Here is a 27,061-nt window from a genome sequence, read left to right as displayed (position 1 = left end):
GATCTCTCTCATCATTGATTTTCTATCTCTCTCTCCTCTTCCTTCCTCTCTGAAATTAATAAAAATATATTTTTAAAAAATAATGAAAATAAAAATAAACATTGACTCTCACATGAGCGATACATATAAAGCTCTCACTGGTGCCAATCGCACGCAATGCCAGAATGTATCTGAAGATCAACTATTGGCACAACGTACCTCTGAAGCCAAAAGAAGCCGGTGTCGTTGACAGAATGTATCTGAAGACCAACTATTGTTTAACCAATTTCTCAGTCATTGTTTTTATATCATATTTTTGTTGTTGTTATATCATGTCTTTGTTATTGTTATATCATGTTGTTGTTGACTTATTAATCAATTTATCAGTCACTAGAGGCCCAGTGCATGGCATTAGTGCACTCAGTGTGTGTGGGGTGTCCCTCAGTCCAGCCTGCACCCTTTCACAGTCCAGGAGCCCTCGGGGGATGTCTGACTGATGGCATAAGCACTGCTGCGATGGTGGGCTGCTGCCCTGGCCAGCTGTCAGGCTGACTTGTGGCTGAGTGGTGCTCCCCCTGTGGGAGTGCATAGACTAACAGGGGGCAGCTCCTGCATTGAGCGTCTGCCCCCTGGTGGTCAGTGTGCATCATAGCGACCGGTCGTTCCACCATTAGGTCGATTTGCATATTACTATTTTATTATATAGCACTAGTGGGCCAGTGCACGAAATTCATGCACAGGGTTGGGGGTGTCCCTTAGCTCGGCCTGCACACTCTCCAATCTGGGACCCCTTGGGGGATGTCCGACTGCCGGTTTAGGCCCGATCCCTCTTGCAATCTGGGACTGCTGGCTCCTAACTGCTCACCTGCCTGCTTGCCTGATTGCCCCTAACCACTCTGCCTGTTGGCCTGCTTGCCCCCAACGGCCCCCCCCTGCCAGCATGATCACCCCCAACTGACCCCAACTGACAGCCTGCTTGCCCCCAACTGTCCCCCCTGCTAGCCTGATCACCCCCAATGACCCCCCACAGCCCCCCACTGATCACCCACAACTGCCATCCCATCCTGGCCTGATCACCCACAACTGCCCTCCCCTCTTGGCCCCTAACCGCCTCTACCTCGGCTCCTTCACCATGGCTTTGTCCAGAAGAATGTCTGGAAGGTCTCCTGGAAGGCCTCCCAGTCTAATTAGCATATTACCCTTTTATTAGTATAGATTGTTTTTATCAATGTTGTTTTTATATCTTGTTTTTATTTTTATATCATGTCTTTGTTTTTATATCATGTTATTATTTATTTATTAATCAATTTATATATTATTTTCATATACATTTTACTAATTTTATTCCATCTCTGACACTTCTATTATAAAGGGCAAGTAGCAATATTAAAATATTTTGTATTTTAATTTTATAATACTATATTATATACTAGAGGCCCGGTGCATGAATTCATGCACGGGTAGTGTCCCTGGGACTGGCCAGCGATCAATCAGGTTCCCCGCCTCCTGGCCTCTCTGCCTTCTCCTTCCCTCCCTCCCTCCCTCAGCACCCTGTGCCGCCCCCTAGTGGTCAGTGCATGTCATTGAGAGCGATTGAACTGGTCTCCCAGTTGAACTCCAGAGGGGATAATTTGCATATTAGCCTTTTATTATATAGGATATTTTGACACATGATTTTTTGCAGTAACGTAATTACCGCACAAATCTTTCTTCTAATTAATTTCCTTTCAATGTGCACAAATCCGTTCACCGGGTCACTAGTTATATTTAAAAAATACAAACCATCATATTAAAAAATATATTGTAAGGGTCTTTTCTGAAGTCAAAGTTTCAACCCGCTTAAGTACAGCTATTTTTCTGGCCAGATATCTAAGCCAGCTTCTTAAATTTTTTGAACAGTTTATTTTAGAAAGAGGATGAGAGAGAGAAACATCAATCAGCTGCCTCCCTAATGCACCTGGCAGGAATCAAACCCACGACCTTTTGGTGCACAGGAGGATGCTCTAACCAACTGAGCCACACTGGCCAGGGCAGCTTTTTTATCACATGTTCAGTAACTAGCATTTACCATGTACAGTGTGTTGTTTTTTTTTACAGTGCATTTTGACTATAATGGTACCAGAAAGTCCCATGCTCAAAAATATCTCTTCTACACACTTTACCAAATTAATTTGATTAACAAACTCTTTTTTTTTTTTAAATGCAGTCGCTTAGGTAGTTTTCTTAAGAAAACTTAAGATTGCCCGGCTGATGTGGCTCAGTGGTTGAGCATGGATCTATGAACCAGGAGGTCACGGTTGGATTCCCCCGTCAGGGCACCTGTCCTGGTTGCAGCTCTATTCCCAGTAGGGGGCATGCAGGAGGCAGCCAATCAATGATTCTCTCATCGTTGATGTTTCTATTTCTCTCTCCCTCTCTGAAATCAATAAAAATACATTTTTTTAAAAAAGGAAAACTTAAGACCCAGGGCCAGAAGAACATAGTGTGTGTGGGGTGAGAGGGCGGGGGTGGAATGGGGATAATGGAACGAAAAACTGAAGATTAAAAAACAAATTATGTGGAACTTCTAAAACGTATATAGGAATCCAGTAACAAAAATGTTCATATCGCCACAGACACTGGTGTTCTCTTTAACACTCACTTTGGAAGGCTCACCCGCTCCCTCCACAGAAGTTGCCCTTTTCCTAGCCCCGCACCTCGCTGCCAGAATCCACCCAACTCCCGCTTTTCACTTGCAAATTGGTCGGGAAGGGGAATAAGGAAGGCCCCATTCTTTCAACAAATTCATCTTGTGCACGTACTCTGTGCTCCTAAAAATAAAGCCTAGCCTTGCCCCTCAGGGTTTGGGGGTGTGTGGCAGACACGGTGAAGGGCTCCAATGGAAGTTGGGGGCCAGTGGGGACCCAGAGAGGAAGCGATGGCCTCGGTCCGCGCCCGTCGGAAGGAACTGCGTTCACCGCGGAGGCCACTTGGGAAGAAGGTCCGAGGCGGGGTGCGAGGACCGGAGGAACCGCAGGTTTTGAGAGCAGCAGCGAAGTTTGCTGGCGAGGCGCGGCGTGACGGAGTGCGAGGGGCAGAGGCAGGCGCCAGGCCTCGGAAAGCAGCCTCCCGTCTGTGAAACACGGGCGTGCGGCACGGGTGCTGAGCCCAGGGGCCCGCACTCACTCCCCGGGTCCTGAGGGCCGCGGGGGAGCCGGCGGGAGCTGCTGCCGGGCGGGCGGCGGAGGCCCCTTCCAGGCGCGGAGCGCGCCGGAAGAGCGGGCTTCTTGGGTCGGGGCGCCGCGTCGCGATCCGCCAGGACTGAGGGCGCAGGCCGCCAAGTCAGGGGCGCCGGGTGGAGCGGGGCCGGCGCCTCGGAGGGGCCTAGCGTCCCCAGAGGCCGCCGCAGTGCTTCCCGACATGCTCCTCTCCGGGAGGATTTCAAACCCTCGGCAACAACCACCGCCGCAGTCGCCCCGCCGCCCAGCAACAGGCGGTGGCCCTCGCCTCATTGGCCGGCCCCGCGTCCGCGCGTTTTGATTGGCCGTCGTGCCTCCCGGCCGCTCCTGCGCTCGCCGCAGCCTCCATTTTATCGGTAGAGACAGAAGGAGGAAGTCATCGGGACCCTGAGGTGGCCAGCAGCTGGGTCGTGGGTGCTCGTGGGCTGTGTCCGACCCGTGCCTCGTCTCTCCCTGGAAGGGGAGGGGGCTTCGTTACCGGCAGGAGCCGCCGCCGCAGTCCCGAGCTTGAAGTCGGTGAGTGGCGGCGCCGTGGGCGCGGCCATGTTGGCGGCCGCGCTCCCCATTGTTGGGGGAAGGAGGCGAGATCGGGAGCCCGTCGGGGCGGGCGGCCGGAGGGCCGGGTTCCCGGGTTCCCAGGTTCCCAGGTTCCCGGGGTCGCCCGGGTCCCGGGCCGGCGGAGACAGGCGGAGCCCTGTCGGAAGAAGCGAACTTCCGGGCTCGCGGAGTGAGTGACTCAAGGCCCAGGAGATAGTAATTTACTCAGGCTGTTGAGTAGGGCCCTTTCACCCTTCAGGGGGGCTTATTGATAACCTCGTTTCTCATTTCTTGGAATATCGAGTGAAAATGAAGTCCTGAGTGTCTGATACTGACTGTAGGGGGACATTTTTATATGCTTAAGATGGGAACTGGCTTGGCGTGTGAGAATTTACTTAAAACGGGGAGGAGTTGAGTGTTAACCAGAGGAGGAAACACTGCGTGATTAGACATGTTGGGAAAACAGGCTTTGTGAAAACGGTGTGTCGAAAGATGAATTCTCTTGGGACTTTAATAACACGATCTTTTTAGAAAACGAATTTTAAGCGAACTCAACATTGTGGTCACAAAAACTGTTTGAGAATCTGAAAAGTTCCCGGGAAAAAGATACAAACAGCTTATGGGGGGACTTGCAGACACCCTTCCGATCCCCAAATTCCCTGGGAAGGACTGCCTGGGTCTCACGGTGGAGAGTTCTTAAATGATGACAGTTACAAGGTACAGCAAGCCATCTTCCTATTTCCCTATGTTCAGGAAGTAGCCGACTATTTCTGTAGTAAATGTAAACAATCGCTTTTTCTACTGTGTTATTTGAATTAATGAAGTCACTTTCCTTTTCTAGCTAAGACTTCTCTCAAACTTGTGTGCTGAGGAGACTCAGATGTTGGCCTCAGCTCCTAGGCTGAACTCAGCAGATTGGCCCATGAAAACTTCTGTATTGAGACAAAGGAAAGGATCTGTGAGAAAGCAACATCTATTATCCTGGGCTTGGCAACAAGGAAGAGGACAGGTAGTGGAAATCCTGCAATCTGAAAAGCAGACTGAAAGGTATTTAAAATATCCACGTTGTAATGGGGTAAAACATTTTATGGTAGACTCATCCTAAACCACTTGTTTTTATTTTTAAATACAGGATTTTTCAGATTTGTGGGTAAGATAATTTTTCTTAGAAAGGTAATAACTGCATATAATGAAGTTAAAGCAGCTAAATAGCACATTTAAAATTTTTTTAAAATTGATTTTGAGAGGGAGGGAGAAAAACATAGATTTGCTGTTCCATTCATTGGCTGCTGCTTGTATATGCCCTGACCAAGGATGTAACTTCAACCTTGGCATATCCGGAAGATGCTCTAACCAACTGAGCTACCCTGCCAGGGCTGAAGAACACATTTTTTAGTCTTCCCCAAGGTTTCTGGAGTAACAAGTTGGGGCTCTAGAAGCTCCTTAAAGTTTGGAGTTTTTCTTAATGGAATCTTACTTTGTTTCCATTCATTTACAGGTGACAAAGAAGCTGAAGATGGGTGGTGGAGAGAGGTATAACATTCCAGCCCCTCAATCTAGAAATGTTAGTAAGAACCAACAACTTAATAGACAGAAGACCAAGGATCAAAATTCCCAGATGAAGATGGTTCATAAGAAAAAAGAAAGAGGACATAATTATAACACATCAGCAGCTGCATGGCAGGCCATGCAAAATGGGGGGAAGAACAAAAACTTTCCAAATAATCAAAATTGGAATTCCAGCTTATCGAGTCCCAGCTTGCTTTTTAAGCCTCAAACTAATCAGAACTATGCTGGAGCCAAATTTAGTGAGCCGCCATCACCAAGTGTGCTTCCTAAACCACCAAGCCACTGGGTTCCTGTTTCCTTTAATCCTTCAGATAAGGAAACAATGACATTTCAACTTAAAACCTTACTTAAGGTACAGGTATAAAATAAGATAAAGTACTAATGTTTAAAGTAGGGTAGCTGACCATAGTTTCATACCAAATTCAATGCTCGGTAATTAATGTTAAACCCCGCTAATTAATGTAGAAAATGTAGACTTCATCTTGTCTTGTGTTGCTGTGCACTGTGATGTAATGGTAGAATCAGTGCCACTTAAAATAACTGTTACTGATAATTGTACTTACATCAGGTGTTCTCAATTGAGTAACTTTTAAGCAAAACTATTCAAGTTTAGATTTGGGGAATGGTAAAGGAATCAACTTTTTCTCTTGTTGGGGGTAAAGGACCAGAAAGTGGTGAATGTGGAAGGGGCACTAGGAGCTATTTAGAATGAGACTGTATCCCCCATTGGCCCCGTTTCTTATATGCAGTGGATAGGTGACTGCAACCAATGTGCCCAAACCATTTTTTATAGAAAGTTATTGGGTGGTCACAGAATAGCTTTTAAAATACATTTTTGTATTCTAGCACTGCATAGGTTATTCTGTGATAGTGTTTGGCCTCATCCCTGCAAAGCTTGCTTAAAGTAGGGAGTTATATAATGTGAAAGTACCCAGGAAAGAAAGAGCCATGTAAATACCTGTAATATACTTGTAGCATATGTAAAGTTTTGCCATTCATCTTAACAAAAATAAGAGTATTTTAGTATGAATTTACTAATATAAGACCATGGACTCTTTTTTTACACTATGGCCTAATTTTAAAGGTCTGAAATAAAGTTTGCCCTCGTGCTAAAGTGCCAGTGTATGTATGTTATATGATCTGGTTGTAAACTATATTTCAAAGTAAATCATAGTGTCACTAAGTTTTATATAACTGAAAAGGTTTTAAAGCTGCTAAAACACTTGCTATTTGTAAAAGATGTGAAATGCAGTATGGGACTATTTTAATTTTTATTCCTTAAACCCAAAGATAAACTTGTTAAAGGTCTATCCAACCTTAAAAATTCATATTCACTTTCAATGTTTTTAACCTATGATACAAGTATATTTAATCATGCCAGAGTTTTGTCACCATTAAGTGCAACCAGGGGACCACTTACACAAAATATTTCCTGCATAGTATCTTGATAACATGTCTGACCCACTTTATAAATAAATGCTAAGGATAATGTTAACCAAATAGTAAATTAAAAATGTGTAAAGATCAATTAAAATTCTGATTGTAGCCCTGCTGGTGTGGCTCAGTGGTTGAGCATTGACCCACAGACCAGGTCACCAGTAAGATTCTGGGTGATCCCAGTGGAGAGTGTGCAGGAGGTGGCAGATCCATGTTTCTCTCCCTCTCTAAAATCAATAAAAACATTAAAATAATTTGTCAGTGCCCTATTTTCTAATTTGGCAGGGTGGTGTTTTTAAAAATATATTTTATTGATTTTTTATAGAGAGGAAGGGAGAGGGACAGAGCTAGAAACATCAATGAGAGAACCATCGATCAGCTGCCTCCTGCACACCTCCCACTAGGGATGTGCCTGCAACCAATGTACGTGCCCTTGACCGGAATCGAACCAGGTACCCTTCAGTCCGCAGGCCGACGCACTATCCACTGAGCCAAACCGGTCTTGGCGGGCTGTTTTTTAAAATAATTTTCAGGCAGAATGACCAAGTTGTATATCTCCAAATAAATTAAGGTGAGCTAATGTTGCCCAACTCATAATTATATCCTAAAGACAAGTTTGTTGTACTAAAATGTGCATATATGAATTTGAAACACGGATTTAAAAATAAAACTGCTTTTTCTACCCAGTGCCTTTTTTACTTTATAAAATATTGCTATGACTGCCTACTACTTATTCTTTGAGTGCACATAACCCAACTGAGGACCAGGTTTGGTTTTAATTACTTTCGAGACATCCCCCTCCTCCCACCACTTAAGACTAACAGCAAAAGGCTGCAGGCAGAATAAAGCTGCTGAATTTGCTATCAAGTTGAGTAAAGGCAGGTTTAATTACATCTCCCCCCCCCCCCATTCTATGTTCTAAGATGATTTAGGTTTATAGAAAAAAAATTAGCACAATTCATAAAACGAACGAGAACCCTTCTGTTTGTCGAGAACCCTTTAAATTCTACACTAGCGCTGCAAGGCTATGTATGTTTATATTCTCATACAAACTGGGAAATAAGTGATTTGTAGGAAATTTAACATTTGAGTCTCCATTACTGCCCCCCTCCATTATATCTGGTGTCATTTCTTGTAACACGGATTTAAAAATAAAACTGCTTTTTCTACCCAGTGCCTTTTTTACTTATTGCCAAGTTTTTCTTTTAGGACATTGAGCAATTCTCACCACAGACGTCTTTTGATAGTTAATGGTTTGCATACATTTAAATGCAGTGTAAATTGGGTGGTAAACACAATACAATATACAGGGGATGGCCTGGCTAATGTGTCTGTGGTTGAGCAGCAACCCATGCAACCAAGAGGTTGCTAACTTGATCCCCAGTAGGTGGTGTGCAGGAGGCAGCTGAACCATGTTTCTCTCGAAAATAAATATATTTAAAAAGAAAATATATTTAGGGGATGTATTGTAGAACTATATACCCGAAACCTGTAATTTTGATAACCAATGTCACCCCATAATTTCAAAGTGTAGTCCTGCCTTGGCTGGCATGGCTTGATTGGGTGTTCTCCCATGCTGAAATGTCACCCTGATTCTGGGTCAGGGCATATGCCCTAGTTGTAGGCAGCTGATGTTTCTCCCTTTCTCAAATAAAATAGTGTTAAGACTTCTATGATTGATTGCCGAAACCGGTTTGGCTCAGTGGATAGAGCGTCGGCCTGCGGACTGAAAGGTCCCAGGTTCGATTCCGGTCAAGGGCATGTACCTTGGTTGCGGGCACATCCCCAGTAGGGGGTGTGCAAAGAGGCAGCTGATCGATGTTTCTCTCTCGATGTTTCTAGCTCTCTATCCCTCTATCTTCCTCTCTGTAAAAAATCAATAAAATATATTAAAAAAAGACTTTTATGATTGAAATGACAGAGGATTGAGGGCGGGGGAGTTTTAACAGCTAAGGTAACCTAAATAAAAGGTGAATGATATCAACATCACATACCTTAGGCATAAAATTGTGGTTAGCCTTACAGGTGACAGGAATTTCCCAAATCACTGTACTTGAGGAAACCAAAATATACTTATAGCTATATTGTGAGCCTTATGGCAATCGGTGTTAACATTTAAATCTATCTTTTGATGGCAGTGTATAGTACCGGGAGTCTGAGTCCTTAACCTATCCTTATATTTAAGTTCTGGTAAATTCTCTTCCTAAAAACAAGCACAAAGTGGAAAGAAACTGAGGGGTTTGGGGCAAGTTTTCTAGTGTTTTAATTGCTTTCTCATAGGCAATTACTTTGTAAAACAAGGACAGTGTATCTCTTAAAACCTTACACACAAAAGAAAGCCCCAATATTTTTTGGTTCCTACACCAGTTTATTTCTCCAGTATTCAAAGAGAGGTGATCCATAAAAAACTTCACATAGGCCTTTTACTTAACAAACTACTCTGGCAATTATAAATGAAATGAATTTAACATGCCTTGCTTTTATTCCAAACAAAAAAAAAATTCCCATCTTTAATATAAGGTTGAAATAAAGGTTAGGAATACATAAACGTAAAGCACTAAACATTAACAATGTTGGAAGAAGGGGCAGAGGGTGAAAACCCTAGAAAGAACCTTTCCATAGCAACCAGTCCTGTCTTATAGAGTCAATAGTTGGAGACAAATAGGTTGCTTTTACTTCATTTATCAACGAGAGCAGTTTATTTCCAGGGATTCTTAAAGGCTTTAATAGACCTCCTGGCAGAATGCCATTAGATTATTCCTGAGCTACCCCTCTGCTGTCTCAAGTCATAGCTCCCCTATTTCAGAATATCTAAGGATTTTGTAAATGGGAATATGATCAAAATGCAATATAATATTGAAATTCGGGAAACCAGCCTGGAAAAAGTGTGTCACAACAGCTGTGAGAGCTTGGGTTACATTTAACCTCTTCCATTCAGAAGAGTCACAAAATACTTTTTGCAATTAAGCCTATCTTATAAATCTTCCCTCAGTGAACCTTTAGATTCTCTTATAATTTTAAGCTATAAAAAAACTTCCCATTTGTTAAAAAGTGCAGTGCAAAACTGTGACAAAGATGAACTAAATGAAAAATCATGGACTCTAGCTAATCTGCCGTTCTCTATGTATCTTGGCCACGTTAAAAATTTAACATGAGTAAAAATAACCTCCAGTTCAGGATTGAAAAACTTACATAAACCTCCAGTTCATACCTCCCCTTAGTTATGTGTATTCTGCTGTATTTTTGAAATCTTTACAAAATCCATATTCTTAGATGAATAACATTAAGTTTAAATGTGGCAGAAACATGACAAAAATAAGAGCAATGGAATCAATATATAGGCAAATAGCCTTCATAATCTAATAAGGAACTAAGGAATCCAAAACATTTTGTGATACTATAAAAGTTATTTATTCACTATACACAGAACATGTCCCCTACAAAATGTACATGTCAATCACTAAAAAGTATAACTTGGCGAACATTTTCTCAGTTACAGAACATACTAAATCAGTTGGGATAACAGCTCTCTGTCTGCCTCAAAATAATCTAATTATAGCACCCAGTGTCCTGTATATCTAATGCAAAATGAAATACTTTTGGGGGGATTATTTCCTAATGTGTGTTTGAGGAGGCAGTTAACAATTTAATTCTAGTATATTACAGTCACTGCACAATAAATCAGTTTATTACAGATCAAAACATCATTTTTTCATTATTTGTATTAATGGGATGCAAACAGAAATACCAGATACTTTTTAATGGCAGGTAACCACAAAATTACTTATCTTTGATAGTATACTGGGTTTTATAATTACATTAGGATATGGTGTAAAATATTGTCAAACAATACACCTCAAAACGAGGCCATACTGTAATGTTATTCACTAGATTGTGCTCAGACATTTATTGAATAAGTGAATTTTAAATCTATTTTTCCTCCCAATTATCCAGTACAATTGTTGCTTATAGTAAGGGCTCAGTAAATGTTTGTGAATATGCTAAGAAAGAGGTGAGAAGAGATGTGGAACCTCTTAACTGGATGTCAAGTATTATAATTAGAATTTACCTGGGAATAGTGTTTAAGGAAGATGTAAACTGCACATGGCATACAGGTAAATAAACTCAGATGCCAACAAAGCAAACCATTAAACAGTAAAACACTGGCACTGGAACAAAGGCAATATTTGCCAATAGCAAAAATGTATCTGACTTTAAGAGATAACCAAGAAAAAGTTTATATTGGACCATGCCTTTTCTCACCCAATTCAGTTTCAGACAGACCAAAAGAAGCACTGTAGGAGACTTATGGCTGTCTACTGTGATATTCAGACATCCTAGTTTCCAGTAATTTATTATGGACCTGTTATCCATGAATCAATATAAACCTACTCAGATTTAGGGATTAGTTTCCACAAGTACAAAGCTGAATTTCCTTTTATTTGTCCTAAAATGCTTACTTCCAAACTTGAAGGGACTTCAATTATTCCATGTAGTTTCAATAACATTCTTTTATCTTTTCAGACCAGAGTCAAAATATTCACACAGTATTCATACTGCAGCACCTTCCACCCACCCTTTGGTCGCTTGAACTGCCCTTCTTTGGTTCTTTTTCCGCTTTTCTCAGATCTTTCTTGAAGTGTAGTAAGCAGAACTGTACTGGGTATTCCAGCTGCAGTTTGGTCTTAAATAAAAGAAGGATGTTTGTCAGTTTGGTTTTCTTTATTCTTCTCTGTGGTATACAGGATTTTGTTAGTTGAACTGGATGTAGCAGCTTACTGGGCCAGATTTTCAAGAGAATAGTACAATAGTTCCCAGGGTTATACCTTAATAGCTCATACACTAAGTAGCACACCTTTTCTTTCTCACTGAGGCATTATCTGTCATTTCTCTTCTTGCTTATTTGGCTTAAAACAAAATGTAAAAAGAGAGGTGAAGTGTCATCCCTCACTTGAGTCTTGATGGTTTAATATATTAAGCATAGTGCCAGACACACAGTAGGTACTCAATAATTGTGTAACTCAAGTATGTAACCCAAAATTAAAGCACTGTGTAAGGATCCTCATCAGTATCAGTAGGATCCTAACTATTATGGGTTCAACTATAATATAGTCCTTTTGAAGCTCTGTTACGTATCTTTTTTCAGAAATAACACAGACGAGTCTAAAAATAAGAGACACAAGTAAAAAAATGAAAATACAAGGTCTTTTAATTCTAGAGACTGAGAATCATCTCCTCAATCTACTTTTCTCAAATTGTAGTCCATTAAAAAAAACAAAACACAAAACAAAAAAACAACCACCAAACCACAAGAGGACCAGGTTTGGACTCAATATTATCTGGCCCTTTCTTTGTGCCTCAATTTCCTTATCTGTGATATGGGGAAAATAAAAGTATCTATCTAATAGGGTTTTGTGAAGAGTCAAGGAGCTAACACATAAAAAACTTTTAGAACAGTGTCTGGCACATCATAAATACTCAGTAACTATCAGCTATAATTATTGCCATTATTTAGTAGCTGGAATCCAAACACCTAAATCAGCTCCCCAAAATAGTTATCACTTATTAATTGCTCATCAAATTCAATGCAAAAGCATTTTAAACCATGCCATAAACACAAGACCTAACGTATCTTGTTTAGGACTGGGAAGAGCAGAATTATTGGTCTACCCAATAAACTTCTAATTAGCTGACCAAATTTCACTTTAATGCATATCTTAACACTACTAATAACCTCTAAGTTACTTAACCCAAGGGGCTTTGACATTACATAAGGAATTTTTAAGTACCATGTAAAAGATGTACCTTACTGGTAAGTTCTATTCATTTCCAAAGTAAAAGTTAGTTGTGCCTACTGCAACACTGATTGAAACTATTCCTCAATCTACAAAAGATTGTTTCCATTGTTATTTTAGGATCTCATTAAAAACTATAATAATTCCAGTTAATCATTATTTCCTTCATTTTGTTTTTATTATAGCATGTTTGCTTCATTTACAGCAAGCAGAAAATAAACTGGGTCTTATTTTGATCCAAACATTGATGTTTTAAAGGTTGTACACAATATTAGTTAAAAAGAACATATAAAAATACCTTTTTAGAAGCTTCTATAAGAAAGAAAATACAGTTTAACCCCACAACTTTCCTCTTTGCTAGAACTGCAAACTACTGCTACAGTTTTAAATAGACTTTTTTTGTTGTTTAAACTATACATCCAGGAAAATCTAAAAAATTAAAGAAACGTGCATATAAATGATTGCATAGCAGAACATGAACATTAACTGCAAAACAGTAAAGAAATGAGAGTTAGAAATACTATCAAATATACAAAGGTCCTAGAATCAACCTTTAAACACATTCCACAAACAGTATTTAAAAACCACCTTTTGTTCTTTACAGGCAAGGCCTATATTACTAAAAGCAAAATTGAAAAAAGCAATCCTCTAAAAGGAGTCGTTTTCCCACAATATTTCTTCCTTATAACCTGGCAAGCAAGCAATCTAAAAATTTTGAAGATGCTAGCTTTTATTCTGAAATGAGACTGGACACATCAAGTAACTTTTATTGTCCCTAAAACGATCTCTCAGAGAAATGCTAGAAATTATAAAATGGTTAAAGGGAATTTTTTCCTCATTTTTAGTCAGGTACTACACATTGATAATCCATCAATTCTTTTTCATGGCACCACAGAATCACCTAGAATGGGAGTGTCTTTCAATTTGCCTCACATTAAATAAACAGGTGTGAAGAACAAGCCTCCTTCATAAAGAGGTAGGCAAATTTTGATACAAATGCACATACACCAAGTGCTATAAGTATCAAAATGTAGTTCTTTTGCATTATGTACACACACAAACTTACTGTGAAACAATTAACTTGCTTTTAACAGCAGCAAAAACTAAGCTATTATGGTCAACAATGTTCAAGTTTAGAGTAACTACATAAGAGCATCATTTCCACCTCAAATTTGTCATCATTGACCTGTTCAAATTTTAAGGTGAGTTTTTCTGATGTTTATATATTCAAAATCGTCTTAGAAACCAAAAAAAAAAAGCAGTGAAGGCTCCATGTTTCAATAAAAAACTCAATCTCCCTGGAAATGCTACTTAACCCAGTTGCATCACTCCCTAAGATGGTGGGGTTAAGAAAAGACCTATTCCACACTGTGTCATAAATTAACTATTTTCACGGGCCTAGACATCTTAACAAGACAAAAAGGTCCACCCTGAACCTAAGTGTGTCTGATCACTCAGTGTACTGTGGCTACAACTTCACTTTTGTATCATTCTATCTTATTAGCAAGCTATATTTCTAGGTTAACAGGTCTACCAAATATGGATATGAGTTTATTTTTAATAAGACAATGTTGCAAATTATGGTCAACCAACATCTTTTCACCAATACTTCAAGCATAAAAAATGAGAATCTTTACAAAAATATACAGAGACACCACAAATTGGTAGCTGCCCATAACATTAAACAAACTGGACTCTTAAGAGTGGCTTCTCAACAGCATATCACTTTAATTATAACCATTGCCTGGTACAGGGAAAACTGACAAGTGTTTTGTAAGCATCATTGCAACATTGTATTCCTGATAATTTAAGTAAACCAAACTATGAGTAAATGAATGATACATGCCTAAAAATATCATGGTTTATACTATCAGTGGCCACTGGACTTGGGACTAGTCCAAGACCTTGATCTAGATTTTGACCTAGACCTAGACTGTGATCTTGACTGAGATTTGGATCTAGGTGGTTCTTTTTTCCTTGGTTCCTTTTCATATCTTGAGCCAGACTTATAATGTGTTTTGGAATCTGTTTTAGAGGTGCCTCTAGTTTTGGTGTGAGATGCAGACCTAGAACGTGATTTAGCCTTCATTTCTTTCTTGGGCTGGGACTTGGACCGTGATCTTGAATTGGATTTAGATCTTGAAAAAGATCGATTTCGGTGTTTGAATCTTTCAAAACAGAGGAGAGATACAATTAGAGTAAAAATTAAGATTCTATATTAATCAAATTTATTAGTTTTAGAGCAAAAGTTCACTCTGAAATTGAAAAAATGTATAAGTCTCTTTCAAAGCAAAGTTATTTACCTATCATTGTCGGAATGGCTTCTGCTACGCCGTGGTCTTCCAGTCGGTCTACTGCTAAAAAGTACACCAGAAAAAGCAAACAGTGACAAATGTCTATTTACAGTCTTATAAAATTTCTAATTAAAAAAGTGAACCATAAAATTTTAAAAATTAAACACTAAAATATTTTTAGTCTCAACAAAGCATACAATGTATATAATTAGAAGTACACAAAAATTTTTAAAAAAATTTAAAGCTAACAAACATAAGTCTTTCTTGACAGATCACTGCTACATCACACTTACTTTCTAGGACTATAGGATCTTCTATAGTTGTAATCAAAGGACCGACTTCTTGATCTCCTTCTTTCATAACTTCGGCTTCTAGAACGCCTGTATCTGTCATAATCATCATAACGTGAAGAACTGTACACATTCCTCCCTTCCTTGGCTTTCATCTGATTTGGAGCTATGAAATACATACAACAGAAATATTTATCTTACCTAATAAAAGAGAAACATGCAAATTGACCGTACCTTCGCTACACCCACAGCCAATCAGAGCGAATATGCAAATTATCCCAAACAAAGATGGCGGTTAATTTGCATATGCAGGCGCAGAGTGAAGTGAAGCCTGCTATGAGGGGAAGGGGGGTGGTGGAAGGAGCTACTGGAGTGGTGCTCCAGACAGAAGCGAGGATGTGCCAGCTCCGGGTGGCCACGGAGCGGGGACGTGCCACCTCCTGGGCAGCCCGGGAGTGGGGGAGCGGGAACTTGCCAGCTCCTGGGCAGCTGGGAGTGAAGCCAGGGGCCTATTCTTGCACGAATATCGTGCAATGGGCCTCTAGTAAATATATAAATGACTTTTGAACTAGATGCTATTTTGGAGTCATCTCACCCTGACTTTCATTCATTAAGAATACAATTAACAATGACAAAATACTTACTGGTAACCTATGAACAATGTGTGTCAAAATGCAGTAATAGCCCTAGCCAGTTTGGCTCAGTGGATAGAGCATTGGCCTGTGGACTGAAGGGTCCCAGGTTGTAGGCTCGATCCCCCAGTAGGGGGCGTGCAGGAGGCAGCCGATCAATGATTTTCTATCATTGATGTTTCTGTCTCCCCTCTCCCTCCCTCTAAAATCAATACAAAAATATATTTTTAAAAAGGCAGTAATATACTGTCATACAATTTTAAGAGGCCGCAAAGAAAAGCAAAAGAGAGCTAACATTTACTGAATGCCTCAGGCACACCCAAACCCCTAGACAGTCCTCAATATTTGTTATTTCATTCAATTCTAAGAAGCAGGTACTGTGTGTGTGTGTGTGTGTGTGTATGCATAAATAACATAGTGAACACCCAGGAACCCATCACCCGACCCAAGACCTAGAGATTACCAATAGCTTATGTTTACCTAAGCACTCCTCCTCTCTTCATCAGCTATTTTAATCACTATATTTTTGTATCTTGTCCAAGATAACAATGGTTGAGACAGAATTCAAACCCAGGTCTATCTGACTTCAAAGCCTGTACTGCTGCCTTATTAGCACAGTTAACATCCGCATACTAACAAAAAACAGTAATATAAAATCTATTCTAGGTTTAATCTACATAGCCTTTCCCATTCATAGCTATACACTCACATAACCACCCAATTATGTTTTATGAGGAAGAATAGCTCGAGACCCCAAATTTTCTGAATTTTATCCTTCAATTTCACTCCCAGTAGATTAAACATGCTACAGCTGACAGCATCAATGCACTTAAGAGTCCAAACATAATTCAGGCATTCCTGTCTCCACATTACCTTACATCTACCCCAAAACTTTGTAATACATCTAAAAATATGGTGAAACAAAGTATTCAAGATATTCTATGTTTTCAAATGATGCTTTATAAACATATCAGGCATAAGGGTACTTACTCTTCCGATCTCCCTGTGCAAACTGTATTTCAATTTGGCGACCACAAATCCATTTTCGGTCCAAATTATGTAAAGCATCTTCAGCATCACGAACATCTTCAAATGTGCTAAATGTTAAGGGGCTTGGGAAATTTTGGGGACTTTGATAATGAATGAAAGTTCACTTGGTAATTGGTAAATCTTGAACAATTCACAATATTATTAATCTTTCATTATTACTCTAGAAAATCTATCAGATCCCTCACTAGCTGGCTGAATCAGCTATAAATACTTCACAATATTAAAGCACTTGTGAATTTCCAAGGCATATGTTTGAAAACACATGTGAATAGTCAAACTATTATTGAAATAAATTATAGCTGAAATAACCAAATAATCCTATCAAAAAACTTTCCTGTTTTAAGAATTAACTTTACAAAACAAGACAAAAAGAAAAACAAGTGTCAGTTCTGTTGTATGTTAAAACAAAAATCTCTTAAAAAAATAAAACCAAAAATTTCCTATTTTTATTTCAAATGAAAAAAAGAAAATGCCAATAGTTCTTGTGTAAGCAAGCAGAATGAATATACCTCACCTACCAGAGGAACGCATTAACCTTAAATTTTGCTGTTTTTTTCAGACATTTCTAACACTATTGTTTAACATAGTAGTCTTCCTTTATACCAGACAGGGAAGAATGGAACTAGCCACTTGCAATAATGTAAACAAAACAGAATCAAGCAATACTCAAGATATCACTGTACCAAACGTGTATTACAGCCATGCACAGACAAGCACGCTCTCAATAAATAACTGACCATTTCTATAAAGATTCCTGGACTGAAAAGCCCTAACATCAATAATACTAACACAGCATTCAACCAAGAAGTGAGTTTGGGACTACCTTTAACCTGAGAATTTTGATATTATCTAGCAACATAAAGCAGGAACTCTTGGTCCCCGTTTTGTTTCTTAATATATTTTTATTGATTTCAGAGAGGGAGAGAAACATCAGTGAGCATCTTTCATAGGCTGCCTCTTGCACACCCCACACTGGGGATGGAGCCCACAACATGGGCATATATATATGTCTGACCTGACCGGGAATCCAACCATGACCTCCTGGTTCATACGTACTAGATGCTCAACTGGGCTCTTGGTCCCTGGTTTTTATCTCAGAGGCTAAGTTAAGTTGCCTTGTTCTCTCCTCAATGTCAGCAATAACACCACAAACTCTTGGCTTTTCATTTATTTCTAAATTTAGTGCCTTTCCTAAAACCACCATTCTAATGGAAGTCAAGCACATATTCAGAACAGTACTTGATGTAAAAGCTTTGGAAAGGGAGCTAGTTAGGTTTGAGTGTAGATTTTCATTCTATCCTAAGGCACAATTTGAACTTGCCTATTTTTCTATTTCTTAAATTTGAGAGGTTTTGAGAACAGAGTGAAAACTACTCCAAGTGACATACTCCCTCTCTCCCCCCCTTCAAGATTGACACTGATATTCTTTTTTCCCAGAGACTAAAAGGTTGGCCTCACTAGATTTCCTCTTTTTTGTTCTGAAACAAATTAAGGACCAGGGTGGGTTCCCAGCTCCCTTTTCCTGAGGGTATTATTATACATGAGTCAATGAAGAGGGAGAGGTTATCCCAAGTCCAAAATCATAGGACCTTCAATATGACAAGACAAAGATTAACTGGGAATTTAATACTATAACAGATCAGCCTTCAAGGTTAATGCAGTTGGGTTCTAAAATAGTTAAAAGACATAAGTTCACTTAATGAGTATACTAATTTATTTGTTACTTCAAGCAACAGAATGTAATAACTTTTTAAGGGACTTAGATCAAGAGGTATAAAAATTATTAACAAGACCAAATCATCCGTTTTGGCTATCCTCAAAACCAGAATCCTGGGTTGGATGAACAATGGCAAGGTTCTACTTGACCTTTAAAAGAAGGCAAGTGGCCACAGAAGGGGCAGACAAATGTCATTCTGATGCCACTTATGGAGAAATCTCTACTCAGTCTTCTTAAAAAGACTATTTTAAGACCATAGAAAAGACCATCCTACATAATAAAAGGCTAATATGCAAATCAACCGAATGGCAGAACAATCCTATGTAATAAAAGGCTAATATGCAAATCAACCGAATGGCAGAACAAAAAGTCGCCTTGACATGCACTGACCACCAGAGGGCAGACGCTCAATGTAGGAGCTTACCCCTGGTGGTCAGTGCTGGGCTCACGGCTGGCGAGCACAGTGGCAGTGGCAGGAGCCTCTCCTGCCTCTGTGGGGAGTGGGCCTAAGCTGGCAGTTGGACATCCTCCGAGGGTTCTGGGACTGCAAGAGGGTGCAGGCCAGGCTGAGGGGACTCCCCCCACCAAGTGCACGAATTTCGTGCACCAGGCCTCTAGTATGTGTATAAAAAAAAGTCAATTTTCCTTTAGATGACAACTCTTTCTGTCTTAAGTATCACATACTCTTGAGTCAAACTACTGCTGATCCTGGGTCACAGGCCACTCTAAAACCAGGTCAACATTGTAAGCCAGAATGCTTTGCTACTTAAAAAAAAAAAAAAAAAAAAAAAAAAAATCAAGCCAGATATCTCTTACCCTCTTTGTAATACAGCTTTGCAACAAATTGCCACAACTGTCCTTGATCACTGGTGCCCTGTGGGAGTAGCAACTTTCCACATTTGCTCATTAAGTCTCACTAGGACTCCCGTTTCTTCTTCTTCTTTTTTTTTTTTAAATAACTTTTTCCTTTAACTTATTTATTGATTTCAAAGAGAAAGGGAGAGATAGAAACATCAATGAGGATCATTGATCGGCTGCCTCCTGCATGCCTCCCATTGCAGATCAAGCCTGCAACCCAGGCATGTGCCCTTAACCGGAATCAAAACCAGGACCCTTCAGTCCGCAGGCCTATGCTCTATCCACTGAGCCAAACTAGCTAGGGCTCCGCTAAGTTTCAAGAGACTTTCTGAACTTAAGCAATAAGGAAGAAATTTCCCTAGCCTGAAGTACACAGCCCAAACCTTCGTTGTCTCTGAGAGATGATCTCAGTTAAGTAATGTCACTGTGAAACTCTGGGCCAGGGAATGATTTCCAAAGGCCTTTTCCAATCTATTCAGAGCCAACCATCATAAGTGCTAAAGCAGTGCATGGTCAGCAGGCATCACAGACCCAAGTTCCAGAAATTAGGAAGATGTGTGTGCCCTGCAGCAGCCACTTTAAAATCTATCTATAAACAGGTAGTTTCTCCAGTAGATCTGACCCTGCAACACAACCAGAACTGTTTCTAAGTAGTTCCCAGCACATGCATCTCTCTCCTTTTAAGCATAAGCATGGCTCTGTGGAGTCAGATTGACCAGAGAACCTCATGCTACCACTCTAAAGGGCACTGAGTACTATCCTATGGCAGCTGACCACCTGGTCCAAAACAGAAATATGCTAAATTATAAGCTTAAATCATTACATCCTAGTACACTTTAACTTGCAAAGCTACGAAAGTGCATTATATAAGACTACAATCACAACATCCAAGGCCCACATAAATCAAGTTACAGGTTTTGTCCCTAGACCAAACCAGAATAATTTTGAAAATTAACTGCTTACAAAACATGAAGGGAAAAAAAAAAAGGAAAAATAGTTATTCTGTAGGATACATCAGGTATGATTCCTTTAATCTTGGCCATCATTCAACTTCATCTTGACCTTTAACTCTTTAAGTGCTTGTCAGAAGGACTTGTCATGAGATGCTTGGCCAAATATGACAGATGGCTTTATCTTTAACTTTGAAAAACAACCTTTTCCCCCTTTTGTAGATAAAGCGAGGCTTTGTCTCCCATTAGGCTTGTCCTTCTTCCAGCTTTTCTTTACTTTTTCTTTTCCCAAACTCTCCCTTCTCTTCAAGCCTGATCCTTAAGAGGTCTTTGGCTTGTCTACTTGCCTTAAGTGTTGAACTCTACTCTAAAGGTTCTTTCATGCTTTCTCTTTGGGGTCGCCATAACTGTACAGCTTTACATTCTCTGAGGTAACAACAGAGGACAGCAAATTAGGGGACAATATTAAAGAGTTTACCTCATTGTTATACAATTTGTTTTGATCAAGTGATTCAAATTAACAAACAAGAATACCAAACTTTTCATTGCTAAGCACAAGAACATATTAACTTTTAATTTGACTTACATTAAAGGTGGTAGAAATCAAGAGTGTATTCAAATTCAAATCACATGTTAAATCACTGATTTGAGTTTCAGCACCATAAATGGGAATTTAAATGTCTTACTATTTTGTATTAACTTAAACAGAGCAATGTGAGTTAGAATTTTTAAAAATGGGAAGACAAGACATTTAAAAAAGTAAACCACTTTTTAGATGTTACCTCTTACATAAACTTGAATTTCAAACTCCAACACCCCTCACTAATCAGCCATCTGAAGAAAGGATATTGAACATAAGCAAATCCTCTTGGACGGCGAGTGTAGAAATCAAGTGGAACATACACATCAACTATAGGACCATAACGACCAAATTCGCGTCGTAAATCTTCAGACCTAAAACACCATAAAAAGACCCCAAATTTTTATGTTCACTTCCTTAAAAAGACTTTCTTTGTAAGAAATAGGTATCTCTTTTTAATATCTCAGTTAATTAAAAGGACTCTCTGTGTCCCTGGGTGACCTGAAACAGACAAGCTTTCTAAATCTCAATATTAAGAGCCAATTTTAAGAATACACAAAAAAGATACATAGAGGCAATGTATCTTTCTGATAAAGGCTAGAATCCAAGATTTCGGAAGATAAAAAATGGAGTTTATGATAAAATCCATTACTGGTTTACATTACCAGGAAAACAGACATTTAAGGGTACTTGATCACAATTTATCTCTACTGTTTATCCACATCCTTCATTTTTCACAAAAGGTATAGAAGCATTAGGTTGTATGTAAGTATTGCTAATGTTTTTTTAAGTTTCAAGTCTACTCTATACTCTGAATAATGCCAAACACATATATTCACCCTAAAATTTTAGCGACATGTTAAACAGTTTGAAAGTAATGGCACAAATATATATAACTCCTTAAAAATGTCAAATGACAAAGGGGAAGTTTTTCCAGAACGCTAGAATAATCATTATTGTTTACTTTCCCTATTTAAAAATCAGGACAGAAAAATGTAGATTATACAAGGATAGCAAAAATATTTGATTTCGGCGGGGGGGGAGTAGAATGATTATTTGTGAAATATAAACTCTCATTTTGTGGTAAGATCTCTTTCAAAAAATTCTAACGGCCATGCCAAGCAATTAAGGGAACTGTGAGAACAAAGGCAGGTTCTGGATTAATCCAATTTAGTAATCAACGTCCTCCCGGTAGAGGCTTCTTAAACCCCCGTTCTCCACGGGTGACCAGTATTTCCGGGAAATGGGAAGAACTAGTTCGTGCCGTTTAACTGAAAAAAAGTGTGATGTTCCAAATCTTAACAATATTCCTTTTCTTTAAAGGTCTCCATTTTAGATATCACAAATATAAAAACAAAAAGGGGGCTATCAAACGCTTCGCCGCACTCCCCTCCCCCGACCCGTTATTTCGCCGCAAATTTTTTAAATTAAAAAATTAAAGAAAAAAGATCCCTGGCCGAGGGGGGCGTGCACCTCAAAGAATGTGAACTTCAATTCAATGGGGAGCGGATGTTGGCCGCGGCAGGGGGTGGGAGCAGGCGAGGAAGCCAGGAGAAAGGGGGCCCCGAACTGCCGAGGGGGAGGGGGACTGAAACCACGCCACGCGGCCCGCCGCGGCCCGGGAGGACCAGGGGCGCCGCCCTCGCTCCCACGCGGCGGTAGAGCCGGCGGCGCGGCCTGGTTCCGGCCTGAAACCCGCCATCTTCGACCCTCCCCTCCCCCGGCCCCGCGCGCCGCCGCCGCCAGGGTCCTCCTCTCCGAGCGGCTGCGGCCTCCTCGCGTAGACCTGCAGTACCTTCCCTGTACTTACCGGGTATCGTCGGCCACATTCCTTACGAACAGAGACGTGTTGGGGGGACGCAGGTAGCGGGACATGACGACAGCGTGAGTCTCGGCAGGAGCACTAACGGGCTCAACAAACCGTCCACAGCTCCAGCACTGGATCCTCGCACACACTGCCAGAGGGCTCCGCTACGGCAACTGCCTCTTATCGCGAGACTTCACTCCCGCCTCCACTTCCCCACCCCCTACCTGGGCGCCGCGCCGGGACTGGCAACTGTTCTTTCCCGCGAGATCTTTCGGCGTGCGCCTGCGCATGCGGACGGCTGGGATACGTGCGGTAGCCAGGGTCTCATTCATTGGCCGTTCGCACTGCCTCCTCCCTTCCCCCCAACGCGCGTTTTCTTTCTTTAATGCCTCATTTTCCCGCCCTTACATTCCTTTCCCCCCTGCCCCCTCCGCCAAGTCAGAAAGCAGATATATATTTATATATATATTTTACCCCTATGCCAAACTTCACAGTTATTACTAACTGAACGGAGTTTTAGACTTTATAATTCCGAGAGGCCACCATAGCATACGATTTCCTGTGCGGTCCAAGTTCTGCCCTGGCTTTTATTAGATCACTGACCAGCAAGAGAAGAATTTACAGCTTCTCCTATTGAGTTGTGAAAGGGGAGTATGTGTGTCCTTGGAAGGAGATGGGCCTGTCTCTCCCTTGCTTTCTGCACGTAATGGGCGCACTCCCTGAGAGCATTTGTCCAGGCTGCCCCTCGCCCAGACCCTGCAGGGCCAGTTCCTCCACTATCCACGCTGTTTCCTTCTGATTTTACGCATTCTCAACCTTTGGGTTGCAACTCAAACTTCACGTCTTAGTCTCGGTTGTCAACTACAGTGTATTGTATTTCAGTGGTTCTCCAACTTTTTGTCTTCAGAACCCCTTTACAAAGGGTTTACATAACTCTGACAAATTATGGAAGACTCCAAAGAGCTTTGTGTATGTGGGTTATAGTTATTAATATTTACTGAAATAGAATTTAAAATTATGAAAATTTTGACCCAGCACACAAGCAGACATTGCACTAACCTTTCAACACGTATCATATAGCCTCTGGAAAACTCCACTCTACATTTGTTAGAGAAAATGGCAAATAGTGTAGTATAGTTTTGACCTTGGAGACCACCTTGAAAGGGTCCTGGGGCCCCTCCCAGACCACAGTTAAGGAACCATTCTCTGCTCTATCAGACTCCATTTTTGGAGCTGAAGGGATCACCTTTCAGAATGCCTCTGGCATGCAGCACACTGCCAAGCAGCTAGCAGGGACACAAGTCCTGTTTAATTAAATGAGCTTTTATTTTTATATAAACACAGTATTTTTGTATCCATCAGCATCTAAAGTAGTCAAGTGGTTTGACATAGGTGATGATAGTCTATTGTATTCTAAGGAGCTGTTGTTTTTCTACATTTATGTTTTCCAAGAAGGTTTGGACAAAATTTATTAAAACATTTACTGATTACCTACTATGTCTCAGACATTGTGCTAGATGCTGGAAGTTCAGTGATAAAAAAACATGGAGCTTGTTTTCATAGAAAATAAGTACGTAAACAACTAAAATAATTGCAGATTTGTAATATGAGACAGTAATATGATAGGCTTGGGTTTTTAAAAGATTTTTCCTAAAAACAGGTTTGCACAGTGTTAACTTCAAGAAGGAATATATCTGCCAAGGACTCCTGGTGGTTAATTGAGCTCAGATTCATAGAGTCTAGCAGCTTGCTGACAGGGTCTCTCACAAAAACGCTGCATTTTAGGGAAAAGGCACAAATTATACTGCCAAACCTTGTTTACTGCTTTCCTCCCTCTGAGCCGATCCTTATAAAGGAGTTCTTGGAATCTCTTTTGACCAATTGGGAGAGACCTGCCCCATACAATCAGAGCTGTACAAATATATCCTCATTTGCATCTTTATTGACCAACCTATAATGACCAATCAGGGTGCTCAAAGATGACCAATCATGACAGTGCTATTTGGATCAATAAAACTGCACATTTGGTTTTCTCATCCGCATAAAAATGAACCAGGGTGGGTACTTTGTAAAAGTTGGCCTCCCCTTTGTCTCAGGGGAGTGTACTTTCAGTTTCCAAACTGTTCATCTGATTAGAGTTTCTTGCTCTACACTGTCTCAGTTTCCGTGGGCAAACAATCATTTAGAAGCATGCTCTTTAAATTTGTTTAATAAGACATGCCTGGCATTCCCTATATTTTATAGATGACGACACAGGTTTACAGAGTGGTCTAAACAAATTAGGAGTTTAATTTGTTTATTGTTTTTTTTTATATATAATGATAAATCAGGAATAGGGAGTACAGGACTGATATGGCAGCTTCAGGATATCCAGGCTTCCCTTCTTTCTTTCTTCCCCATTATTCCCAGCCCTGACATCTATACTGGAATTGCCTCATGGTCATAAAATGGCTGCTGGAGCTGTGGGCATTATGTCTACAGCTGAGGACAAAAAGGGGTAGTACAAAGTTTGCAAAGCACACGCTAGGACTTCTGGTCAAGATGGCAGCATCAGTCCATTGGCTCTCCCGGGTCTCCATCTTGCCAACTGCAGATTTTAGGATTTCTCACCTCCATAATCATGTAGTCAATTCCTTAAAATAAATTCATTTATATAATCAATCAATCAATCAATCACATACACACACATCCTATTGGTTCTGTTTCTCTGGAAAACCCTAACACATATGGCTGTACTACAATCTGTTTACCCATTCACCTCTTGCTGGCTATTTGGATTGTTTCCGGTTTGGGGCCATTATAAATGAAATTTCCATGAACATCAGTGCACCAATCTTTTCGTGGATATATGTTTTCAGTTCTTATAAGTAAATAGAAGTGGAATTGCTAGGTCATATGGTAGGTCCTCCTGAAAACCTACCTGATGCCAGGATGGAGTGAGAGATGCAAGATATTTCTTTGGGTTAATGCCCACAAAATATGAACGGGAAAGGGAGCAGGAGAAGGGAGGGTCTTCAGGCCAGATCGGACCCTGTAAACATAGAGAAGGAAGATTGGTTAGGAAGAACCTCATATTTTAGAACAGCTCTGAGAAAGTTTCACCAGCTCAACGGGGAGCCCTGGCATAAAGATCACCCATTGAGGAGTCCTGTGTTGGGCAAGAATGGCCAGGCCCTAGCACACTCTTTGGTTGGACCTGCCTGGGAAGAGCATGGCCTCAACTAGATGCTGCAGTGGATCCTGAAGGCGCTGCAGCTGAGACTGTAAGCTAACTACACACCTTGTGGTAGCGTCACTCTTGAAGGGAGATCTAAGGGACACACTTCCATGGTGGCCAAAGTCCATACCTTGCTCTGTGTAGATCCCCTTATTCTTATACTATTGGGAGCAGCTCTGTTATGGGTCCTGTGGATCTCTCTTTCTAAGGGGAAAACTCAGAAGAGGGAGATTATTGGGATGAACTACAGCCCCTGTAGCTGCAGTTGGTCTCAGGCCACAGCTGGTACTCATCCTCTCCCTCTCCTACTATCCTCACTTTCTATAGTCACTTCTTAAATCTTGATAGCTTACCAGTGGTGGTCTGAGCCCCTGGTCACCATGCCCTTCTCAGGCCAGGGTTGCCTGAAAAGGGCACTTGTCCATTCATGTACAATCATCAAAGAATATCAAGAGGAACTTAACTAGATCACCTGGGTTCCACATAAATTCCTTCCAAACCCCATAGTATAACAATTACCCCACCTCTTCCTGTTGGTAGGGTCAATAGGGACCAGATATGAGGAATCATATCAGGTGCTCAGCATTAACATTGGTACCTTGGCAGTCGCTAAATCAGCGTTGGTAAGTGGGAATCTGTACCAGGGAGTCAGAAAACTATAGCACCTTGGGCCAAACTGGGCTTACAGCCTGTTTTTGTATGGTCCACATACTAAGAACAGGTTTTATATTATTAAATGGTTGAAAAAAATAAAAAAGATTAATATTTATTAATTTATTACCTGGCTCCCTTTGGTGAATGTCAGTTTCTTAAAAGTAGAGACTTTGTTTTATTCATGCCAGGACAGTCTTGCCCCACCAAAGTGTGTAGTTACAATTTGAATCTATGGAACCCTTGTGCATTGCATGGGAATGTAAAATGGTGCATTTGCTGTGGAAAACAGTTTGGGGCTCCCTCAATGAATTAAGCATTGAATTACCATATGATCTAGCAATTCTACTCCTGGGTATAAACTCAAAAGAATTGGAATAGGCATTCAAACAAAACCTTGGACATGAATGTGTGCCGAGCCAGCTCAGCCAGATTCGGTGAGCCTGAGAGGGGGCGGTGAAGGATTGAGAAAAGACAGAC

At 40.6% G+C, this 27,061-nt stretch overlaps 2 protein-coding genes across 6 annotated transcripts; one reads left to right on the top strand and one right to left on the bottom strand.

The window, feature by feature from the left end:
- Positions 1 to 3,500: 3,500 nt before the first annotated feature.
- PNRC2 (proline rich nuclear receptor coactivator 2) lies at positions 3,501 to 7,909 on the top strand. The gene is made up of 3 exons (XM_079777290.1): positions 3,501 to 3,713; positions 4,576 to 4,781; positions 5,233 to 7,909. The coding sequence occupies exon 3, from the start codon at positions 5,251 to 5,253 to the stop codon at positions 5,665 to 5,667; it is 417 nt and encodes a 138-aa protein (XP_079633416.1). The 5' UTR covers positions 3,501 to 3,713; positions 4,576 to 4,781; positions 5,233 to 5,250; the 3' UTR covers positions 5,668 to 7,909.
- A 3,322-nt stretch (positions 7,910 to 11,231) lies between these two features.
- On the bottom strand, positions 11,232 to 22,929 carry SRSF10 (serine and arginine rich splicing factor 10). 5 transcript variants are annotated; one of them, XM_079777727.1, is made up of 6 exons: positions 22,717 to 22,929; positions 21,176 to 21,280; positions 16,742 to 16,845; positions 15,123 to 15,285; positions 14,839 to 14,889; positions 11,232 to 14,703 (listed from the first exon to the last, which is right to left on the bottom strand). In XM_079777727.1, exons 1-6 carry the CDS (start codon positions 22,779 to 22,781, stop codon positions 14,406 to 14,408), a joined length of 786 nt encoding a protein of 261 aa, XP_079633853.1. In that variant the 5' UTR covers positions 22,782 to 22,929; the 3' UTR covers positions 11,232 to 14,405. The 5 variants fall into 5 exon arrangements, with proteins under 5 accessions (XP_079633853.1, XP_079633855.1, XP_079633852.1 ...); XM_079777729.1 differs by having other exon boundaries at positions 11,232 to 11,424; positions 22,717 to 22,928; XM_079777726.1 differs by having other exon boundaries at positions 14,839 to 14,892; positions 22,717 to 22,927.
- Between the last annotated feature and the right edge of the window lie 4,132 nt (positions 22,930 to 27,061).

The sequence above is a fragment of the Cnephaeus nilssonii genome, assembly GCF_951640355.1.
Source record: "Cnephaeus nilssonii genome assembly, chromosome: 7".
Taxonomy (NCBI): domain Eukaryota; kingdom Metazoa; phylum Chordata; class Mammalia; order Chiroptera; family Vespertilionidae; genus Cnephaeus; species Cnephaeus nilssonii.
This window is presented reverse-complemented; position numbering and strand designations above follow the sequence as displayed.

Excerpts from the sequence above, each read along its gene's own strand:
- PNRC2 (XM_079777290.1), top strand. The coding sequence starts at position 5,251 with ATGGGTGGTGGAGAGAGGTATAACATTCCAGCCCCTCAATCTAGAAAT.
- SRSF10 (XM_079777726.1), bottom strand. The coding sequence starts at position 22,781 with ATGTCCCGCTACCTGCGTCCCCCCAACACGTCTCTGTTCGTAAGGAAT. Across the intron at positions 15,286-16,741 it reads TGCACAGGGAGATCGGAAGA|CTCCAAATCAGATGAAAGCC; the intron begins GTAAGTACCCTT and ends TGTATTTCATAG. Across the intron at positions 14,893-15,122 it reads AGATCCTATAGTCCTAGAAA|CAGTAGACCGACTGGAAGAC; the intron begins GTAAGTGTGATG and ends TGTACTTTTTAG.